Source organism: Podarcis raffonei, chromosome 5 (assembly GCF_027172205.1).
Source record: "Podarcis raffonei isolate rPodRaf1 chromosome 5, rPodRaf1.pri, whole genome shotgun sequence".
Lineage (NCBI taxonomy): Eukaryota > Metazoa > Chordata > Lepidosauria > Squamata > Lacertidae > Podarcis > Podarcis raffonei.
Window position 1 is genome coordinate 21,154,599 of NC_070606.1, and position 9,674 is coordinate 21,164,272.

The following is a 9,674-nucleotide window of genomic DNA, read 5'->3' on the forward strand; positions in this document are numbered from 1 at the left end:
ATGCATATGTGACTTTGCTCCAAGTCTGAAAAACCAGTCTGGGGCTTTTCTGTTGGTTAATAACATAATACTGTATGTGGTGATTCACAGAGGTACTTAAGAAGATACAGTCCCTTTCTCCTCAGGAAACTTACCATGTAAATGTAGGAGACACCAGAGAGAATGAAAATGCAAGAACACTACTTAGAAACTTTCCTGGGCTAGAAAAGCCTAGTTGTCTTTTGAAGTTAATAATAGCATAATACTGGTCAGCTTAACTCTCTCGCTTTTTAAAGCGATGGTGCTAAAAGTGATTGCTGACTTGTTGAAGATCATAGAATCTGTAGAGTTGGAAGGGATCCCAAGGGTCATTTACTGTAGTTCAATGCCCTGAAATGCAGGAATATTTTACCCAACCAACGTGGGGCTCAAACCTACGACCCTGAGACTGACCCAGATATCTCCGTCTTCCTTCCCCACCTCCAGGCCCAGCGACCCTATCAGTATTTATATCACCGAAGTTTAGGATATAGGTAGGCAATTCAATCAGCCTTACTCTGATCAGCCCATGTAATCATTGACCACAATGTCAACAGGAACCAAACCCACGAGCGCGAGCGCACCTTCCCGCACACTCTCAAACGCGTGGGCAAGGGAGGGAAGGTAGTTTCCAACTGCAGAATTTTCACTGGACTGCAAATCCAAAGTAAACCCCCACATACACACCAGAGAGAGAGAGAGAGAGAGAGAGAGAGAGAGAGAGAGAAATCTAGATGGGAAACTGAAATCAACTTTGTTCCAACTCGAAGCGCATTCCAATATGAACACCCTGTTCGGAATGCTTCGTTTGTAACAGCCTAAGAACCACCAAGCAAGCAGTAAGCAACGCGTAAAAACCAGTTGTTTTCCCAATGTTTCTGTAGGACAAAATTCTGAACCGTTGCAACGAAGAGTGCGCCTGGGTTCTTTTAGATCTCCTGCATCTCTGACGCGGAAGAGAAACGTCTCTCCAGAGGCCGCCTACCTACCCCCTTCTGCATAAATCTGCTAACTCGATTACCAAGCGCTCCACGTTTCAAAGGAGAAAGCGGTTAAAAAAAGAGGAGAAGGAATAAAAAAAAGAAAAGCGCATTGGAGAGTCAAAGGGCGCCGAGGACGGGGGAGAAAATACTTGCAAAGCATCATGGCGGTGCAAAAGTTTTCAGAGGGAGCAACATTCCGCAAACTTTCCCCAGTTGTTCCCTCCGCCGCCCCCCGTCCAAGCAATGGTCGCTCGGCTCTTCCTTCCCCCAGCCGAGCAAAGTCCAGCCCTTTCCAGCTCCATTTCAGAGGCCAAAACCACAACCAACCAGCTTATTTCCAAGTGGGGGTCAAAAATCGGTATTCATCGTCATCATTTTTTTAAGCGCTCATTTCAGCTGAGGCTGAGTTGCGGAGGAAGGGATCGCGTTACCTCGTTCCTTTGGAGCTGGAAGAAGCTGTTAAGATAGCTGGAGCTGAGGGAGGAGCCCAGCTCGGCGCTGCTCTTGCTGGGGTAGCTCAGCTCCGGGTGCTGAGACGACGAAGGCTCCGGTCTGAAGGCATCGAAGGCGCTGGCCTGGTGCGTGTCTTGCAGGGACAGATAGACCCAGTTGAGAAGCTGCGCGGGCTGGTAGACGGAGGCAGCGCTGGTGTCGATGGCTGACAACAGGCTCATCCTTGCCCACCCGAAGCTGCCCCACTCGGAGATGGTCTTTCCCCCTCCCCTCCCTAGCTGGATCAACTTTCCTCCTCCTCCCCGCGGGGGACTTTTGCTACCCTAGACGGCTTCCTCGCGGGCCCCGACCAGAGGGGGTGGGGGAGAGGGGAGGGAGGGGGGCTCCTCTCCGTTTTCCTTGCGCCCTAAATCTTTCCAGCTCCCTTTCCCCCCCTTCCTGCCTTTCCTAAGGCGATCTGAGCCCTCCAAGCTCCAGCACGCCGTGCACCCCCAGCATAGCTGCTGATCTACGGTGGCAGCAGCAATAGCAAAGTTAGGCAGAAACTTTCTTTGGCTTTCCGCCCCCCCTCCCTCCTTCCTCTCCTTCCCGCGGCTCGATCCGCTATCTGTCTTTATTCTCACTCCCTTAGTCTCCCTGCTGGAGGGGAAGGGCGCCTTGAGTTATTCAGCAAACTCGTCGGGGCTGCCTGTAGGAACGCGACCATTGGGGAGCGGGGATTGGGGGGGACGGGCGGGGAGCGAAAAGGGCATTGGCTCGCGAAAGTTCCGTGCAGCGACCAAATTTAAATACGGGGGTTGCTGCAGGCCAATCAAAAGAGGGACCGCGCCTCCTTCCCTCTGTTTCACCCCGCCCCCTCGCTCCCGCCCCCGTAGGAACACAGCGGAATCCACTCTGGAAGGCCGGCTTCCTACGTGACTGGAACTATAGCATCATAGTGTCGCAGAGCGGGAAGGGACCCCAGCGGTCATCTAGCTGTTTGCTAGAGCTTTGCTGGATCAAACTGAATAATCCATCTCGTCCAGTGTCCTGACTCCAGCAGAGCCAGCTCAGGAGATCTCCAAAGGCATGCAAAATATTCCTGCATGGCAAGGGGTTGGACTAGATGACCCTCATTGTCCCTTCCAACTCTGCCATTCTGTGCCTGCTTGCCATCATGTTTTGTGCCTGCTTTGGAAGCCGGGAGCTGCCATTAGCCTCCCTTTTGCTTACCGACCTTCTAGTAACAGGCTCCCTTTGTGGTCTCCTTCAAAGGCTAGCACTGCCAAAGATATTCCTTATCTTCTAAGTTTGCCACCAGTGTGGGGAAGTCCATCCATTGGCACAGTTGTGGTACAATGGGTGCAAGCCGTGGCACAGAATCAGGCCTATTACACCAGGACCACAGCCTTAACTCATACCAAACTTGCCAAAAAGGCCGGCCAACAATGCTGTTTTTTCATTCACCATTAATAAAAAGCAAGAGAATGTTTTGTCTAAAGCCTCTCTCAAACCTGGGCTCCTTGAGGGGAACTTGGCTCATCTGCAAATTAATCGTGTGAACTTTACAAAAGTTCAGATGCAAGAATTGCAACAAAAAACAGGAATACACACACATGCACACACATGGCAAAATAAAGAGTTGCCCTCTTTAGTCTTAAACTGACACCATGCCCCTTCCCAGATTTGCTTTCATATTGCTGTAAGGTACATCAGCTGGAGCTCTTGAGCTGAAAGGTTCACTATACTTGAAGTTAATCAATAGACTAAATAAATAAATTGTGTCACAAGGCCAGTGGGCATGCAAAGCCATGCAGCTTTCTCCTGCCTTGCCTCTGAAGTTTTAATCACAACACACACATTTATCTGCAATTGTTAGCTAACTTAAAATGGCTTCAATCTTGCAATGCAGCCAAAGCTCCATCTCATTTCTGCTCCATACCCTAAGACCAAAGTGGGCAGCAAGATGTAGTTGGATTCTAATGCCCATCAGCTTCATCCATTTCGAGAGCAACCATGAATTGTGGGAGCTGTAGTCTAGCAAGATCTGGAGGGCTGCAGGTTCCCCCCTAATGAGTAAGACTGTGGTTCTCAAACTTTTTTTGCTGGGCCAAACTTCCAGAAGAAACATTTTCTTGCACCACACCATATATTTTTATTGGTAAGAAATACATTGGGAATAAAAAAGAAACAACTCCTAGCAGTACTTTATTGATAACGTAGAATACAGCTGCTTTATAATATGATCATGGCACATCCAGAAAGTATAAAACAATGCAGCTACATAAGAACATGAAACATTCCCAAAATCTAATTATAAACGAGCCTCTTACATGTGTACCTTAAATGTGTATACAAACTCAATGAGAGGTGTGAGCTTGCTTTTGCAGGGTAATCTCATATATGTTGGGTCCAGTTTGAGACAGACAAACTCTCATCTCCTCATCAACTCCTCAAAGAACACAAAATATTTCTCTTTTGTGATCTTTCATATTTGTCAGGGCTGAAAATCTCTGTTGCCAACAGTATGTCATGGAGAACTGTAGAAGAATAGCCAACACTCTTGAAGAGAGGCATGGATACTGTTTCTGGTTGTATATCCCACCCAAGTTATTTGGATACTATACTATACCCAGGGGTCAGCAAACTTTTTCAGCAGGGGGCTGGTCCACTGTCCGTCAGACCTTGTGGGGGGCCAGACTATATTTTTTGGGGGGGGAATGAACAAATTCCTATGCCCCACAACTAACCCCAAGACGTATTTTAAATAAAAGGACACATTCTGCTCATGTAAAAACACACTGCTTCCCAGACTGTCTGCGGGCTGGATTTAGAAGGCAATTGGGCCAGATCCGGCCCCCGGACCTTAGTTTGCCTACCCATGAACTATACTACAGTGGTACCTCTGGATGCGAACGGGATCCGTTCTGGAGCCCCGTTTGAATCCAGAAGTGAACGCAACCCGCGTCCGCTCATGAGCGGATCGCAATTCGCCGCTTCTGTGCATGCACGTGACGTCATTTTGACCGTCTATGCATGTGCAAGCGGCGAAACCCAGAAGTAACTCGCTCTGTTACTTCTAGGTCGCCGCAGCGCTCAACCCGAAAATACTTATCTCGAAGCTACTTCAACCCGAGGTATGACTGTACAGTGGTACCTCTGGTTGCGAACGGGATTCGTTCTAGAGTCCCATTCGCAACATGAGCAGAACGCAACCCGCATCTGCGTGGGTTGCGATTCGCCGCATCTGCGCATGCGTGTGACGTCATTTTGCGCATCTGCGCATGCACAAGCGGCAAAACCCAGAAGTAACCCTTTCTGGTACTTCTGGGTCTCCGCAGAATGCAACCTGAAAATGCGCAACCTGAAGCAAATGCAACACAAGGTATGACTGTATACTGAAATGTTTAAATGTGTTGTTTTTTTCTTGTCCTTGAATCTTCTCGCCACACTTGCCATCATCGCATGCCACACCAGTTTTGCATGCTACACCCTTTGAGAACTACTGGCATAAGACCTCCCCAAAAGCAGTTTAGCCCAAGATGCAAAGCATAGAATTGTACCAATGCTAGGAGCCTTCTGCTCAGTTGTGCTCTGTTGTCACTGTGCAGCAGAGTATTGGATCAGGCTGAGTGTGATGATATCACCTGGATTAATGCACTTAGTCCAGTGTCTGAGTTCACTTTCAGCAAGGGCAACACATTACATTATTTAGGGGTAGGCTTAACCTTTTTGTTATCATGAAGGAAAAGGACTGTCCAAAAAAAGGTAAAATTGCTGCATATGTTTGGTTTGGGGGTTAAAACTTGCTGGACCTGACCTGTCCAGGAATTAAACTGAAGGGTAAAATAACTGAGAAAGGTGCCAATCGCATGTCTGCTGTTAAAAAAAGAGAAGAATTTAGCTTCCTCGAGTTTGTGGATTACCGTAGGTGTCATGTAGCCAGAGGGAATCTGATGAAGGGATGAGGTGTGATCTCAGGATATGAAGGAAGCACACACCAGGATGGAGTGTTTAAGAAACTGGAATGCTGTATTGCAATTAAATCTCTGTTTATTTGTCTGCGCCTTTGCTTCATTGGGAGAAATGCTTTTGTGTGCATGCAACCATTCTTATGTTTCAATCTTTTCTTAAGAATTTTTTTTCATCCTTTTAGTAAACTTTTAAACTTGTTTCATAAAACCTTTTGTGGTTGCCTTTAATGTACCGCCCCTACGTCTATTGCCAAGTTCTACACATGTTCTTCAAGTGTTCTTGAGGAGACACAGGGGAATTTTAGGCTGGTTGGTGAAAGGCAGCCTTGTAGAAAAATGAACTCTTTCACCTGGTGGCAGCGAGAGTCCAATGGGAAGAGTGAGCAAGCAGAGTGGAATGCTCTGGTTTGGCCAAATCTCCTTTTCCGTCATGATACAGGGCCCAGGGTGCAGCTGCAGAGCTGCAAAAGATAGGGTATGTCTAAAACCACAAAATACAAATGTATCAAACAAGTCTGCAAACATGCATATCCTATGGGTACACTTGTCAGACAGCAGGGATTGGCTGTAACTCAACCAAGTATTTACTGTGGCAAAGGTGGGTTTAGTAATACATAATGTGTGAAATGGCCTGATTCTGTGTCGGGGGAGGGACTTTGGACCAGAGGGCGGAGGTTTCTGTATATGGTGTGTCCTATTTATCACTCCACCTGTCTGGATCTGTTCCTGCAGCTCCCCCTCTTGAATTTCAGAAAGCTTTCTTGGTTTCATTTTGAGAGGAAGCTTTTCACAGGCTCATACAAAAAAGGAAGACTTCTTTTTTAAGCCTTTTAGGTTTACTTGTGTTAGAAAACTCTTTGCAGAGATAATGCATTCACCATGATTTGGCACATACACAAAGAGATGCAGATTTGGGTTCTGTTCCTTGCCTTACCAGAGCTCAGGTTCGTAACCTAAGGCTTGTTAAAACCTTTGAGAGCAGCACAGATTTGCAAGAGTCTGTGCCAAGGCCTTGCATTATTAAGACCCAAAAGGGGCAAGAAAGGAGTGCATATATGATAAAATTTTATATCCCTTTTAGAAACCCTTGTGCATGGATTGCAACAGGATTTTTCAGAGGCAGAATGTGGCAGCGGAGGTGGTGGTGAGTTTGTTTAGAATCAGGATCTGGTTGAGCTATACTTAGTAGGGTTAGGAAACTGGAGGTTGGGGCAGTGACATAGCAGGGGTGGCCAGCACCCAGGGCTGCAGGGAGGCAGTGGTTGGGAGGGATGGAAACGGACCATCTCTCACAGCCACAGAGATAAGAAAAGAAGAGTCATTCTGTTGTCTGGAGAAGTCACTTCCTGGTTCGCATGGAGAAGCCATTTTCAACGGAGACCATGGAAGTACGCAGCTGTACTGAGGCAGCACCAGGATTTAAATCCCCCCCCCCAATTCCCTTAACTAGTGCTATTTTTTCTAGAAAAAGAGGTGCCGGAATGCCTCCCTTGTTCTCTTATAATGGCAATGGCGTCTACTTGAGAGGTGCCAGAACTGAGTGAGTTCCAGCCGGAAAAATAGTCCTGCCCGTAACCTTTTCTCAATGGGAAGATGCATCAAGTCTACAATGATCACTGTAATCCATCTTTTCCAGATCGTATTTCAGATCTATATTATTTAACCTTAGGGCTTCCACAACATTCACCTAGCCTCTCACGGCACACTCGTATGAATGACCCATATGGTATCCGTATCAAATGAAAGGTGTAGCGAAACGCATGTGCGAACCCCACTCCCTGGATGTTGCAAGTTTGGCATCAGTCTGAAAGGGGTCCTACGCAAGTACAAATAGATGTGCACATGTGCATAAGGCTCCTTCCTGTGGGACAAGGACACTCACCAGTCCTTCCATTTCCACAGAAGGGGTTCTCTGTGTGCACATTTGTACTCATTTAGGCCTCCTTCCGACTAATCCTGAACAGGGAATGGCAAGGTGTGTGGTCAACACATTCCTCAGCGTCTAGGGCCAGGGTTGTGCTGTGGGTTCTCTCTATTGCCTTCATGCCTTCAATACTCACAGGTACCTAAGCCTGAATAGGGCTTAAAATTCATCACAGCTGCCTGGGTCACACCTAGCACTAAGCCACGGTTTATAAACTATGGTTTACTAAACCATGATTTATGTTGATTGTCTGGACCGGGCCCACATTATGTTTCTTTCTGCATCATAAGCAAAAATGTAGAACATTTTTCCTGTTTCAAAATAAGGCATTATTATTCCAAAGCATTTTTTTTCTTAAAGAGTGGGCTTCTTTTTTGCTTGGCTTACTGGATAAGTTTGAGACTTTCTCAATGGTATGTGAGATGCATTTAATGGCATGGATGGGAAAAGAGTGAAGAAAAATACTTTCTAAGAAAGTAAAGCTATGCATATTTTTAAATATATATATACAAAGGAAAAAGAAAAAGAAAGAAAGAAAACCTGAGAATACCCTGTAGGAAATATTACTGAGCCATCCGCTATAAATTTGGAAGATGGCTGGATGCGTTTCTCATATGTGAACAGGTTGTTAACTGCTTGCCTATCTGGTTACAGGATTTTAGAAACTGAGAATGTGATGAGGGTTGGCGAAAAACATGGTGGGGCTTGTAATATTAGTATGCTGCCCATTGCCATACCGCAAAGCTTGCAATACTTTCGAGATCCCACAAATATGCTTATTGTGAAGTGAAAAAGGTTGTGCTGGTAAGGATTTGAAAGAAGCAGCTTCTGCTCTCACAATAATAAAAAGGTAAAGGGACGCCTGACCGTTAGGTCCAGTCGCAGACGACTCAGGGATTGCAGTGCTCATCTCACTTTATTGGCCAAGGGAGCTTCCAGGTCATGTGGCCAGCATGACTAAGCCGCTTCTGGTGAACCAGAGCAGTGCACGGAAATGCAGTTTACCTTCCCGCTGGAGTGGTACCTATTTATCTACTTGCACTTGACATGCTTTCGAATTGCTAGGTTGGCAGGAGCAGGGACCGAGCAACAGGAGCTCACCCCGTTGCAGGGATTCAAACTGCTGACATTCTGATCGGCAAGCCCTAGGCTCTGTGGTTTAACCCACAGTGCCACCCGGAGCCCTCTAACAATAATACCTTTTCATAATAGTCAGAAACTGTTAGAATTTCATAAGCTGGGGGGGGGGGGACATGAAGGAAGCAGCGTTGTTGATCTGCTTCATTATCCTCTCTGTTCATTTAAATTTACTTTCATATATAAACCAGTTCATGTTTCGGAAGTATGTGGGTAGGTGACAGCAGTATAAATGTACCGCATATAGTGTGTGGCTACATTTAGAAATCTGCTGTTGTGTACAATTCTGGCCACACTATAAGAATAGTGTGAAACCGTGAAGGTGCAAAAGAAAAAATATTTTAAAATGATCTCTGGGTTGCAGAGCTTCCCATATGTGAAAAGGCTAAAGAATTGTTTGAAAAGTGGGGGAGAGTGAAAAAAATATTACAGGCTTGTTTAAAAGGACTTCTAACTTTTTCATTTCGAACATTTTACAACCCACCTTTTTCCATCTTAAAACTCAAGGTGACATCCATGGAATTGCCTTGTGGTCTCCCATCAAGACACTAACCAGGCCCAAACCTGCTTAGTTTCAACAAGGTCGTTGCATTATGGTCTGCATCCAGACCATACCCTGAAACTTTATTGTATGCCCCAGCCCTACCCATTTTTGAAAACACTTAAGTTTGTAACACTGACAACACTAACATATATACACATATATAGCTCCTAGTACTATCCAAGTCACCAGTCCCATGCTGTGGAACACTTTTCCAGCATAGGATCAGTAAGGCATCCTCCCTTTTGACTATTAGGTCTCTCTTGAATATTTGTGCCTGTTTCTTTGTGTGTGCTGACAGGCTTTTGCAGCTGTTCAGATTTTAATCCGTCAGTCCCCTTGAATTATTATCTGTGTTTTTTATTATTTTAAAAACAAACAAACAAATAGGGACACTTTATGTTTTATAGTGTACACACCGCCTTGCTAAATTTTACGACATGGTGCTATAGAAATACTTTTATAAATAAAAATAGTAGCGTCTGTGCAGAAGGTGGTTCTATTGAGTTAAAGGGGCTTTCTACAGGGTAGGTATGTACAGGATTGTACCACTTTAAAATGCTTGGGCTAACCTACATAAAACACGCACATGTGCACAGTATAACAAAGTCTGGACAAGCCTTCGTTATGGTGTTTAAAATGAAAAGCAGTTGATTTCTCAGGCT

At 45.7% G+C, this 9,674-nt stretch overlaps 1 protein-coding gene across 1 annotated transcript in view; it reads right to left on the reverse strand.

The window, feature by feature from the left end:
• Positions 1-2,146, reverse strand: part of ZCCHC24 (zinc finger CCHC-type containing 24) — a 107,307-nt gene extending 105,161 nt beyond the window's left edge. The window contains exon 1 of the mRNA XM_053388177.1: positions 1,433-2,146. Within this exon, the coding sequence (XP_053244152.1) occupies positions 1,433-1,675 (243 nt within the window). The 5' untranslated portion in view covers positions 1,676-2,146. The remainder of the gene's footprint in view (positions 1-1,432) is intronic.
• Between the last annotated feature and the right edge of the window lie 7,528 nt (positions 2,147-9,674).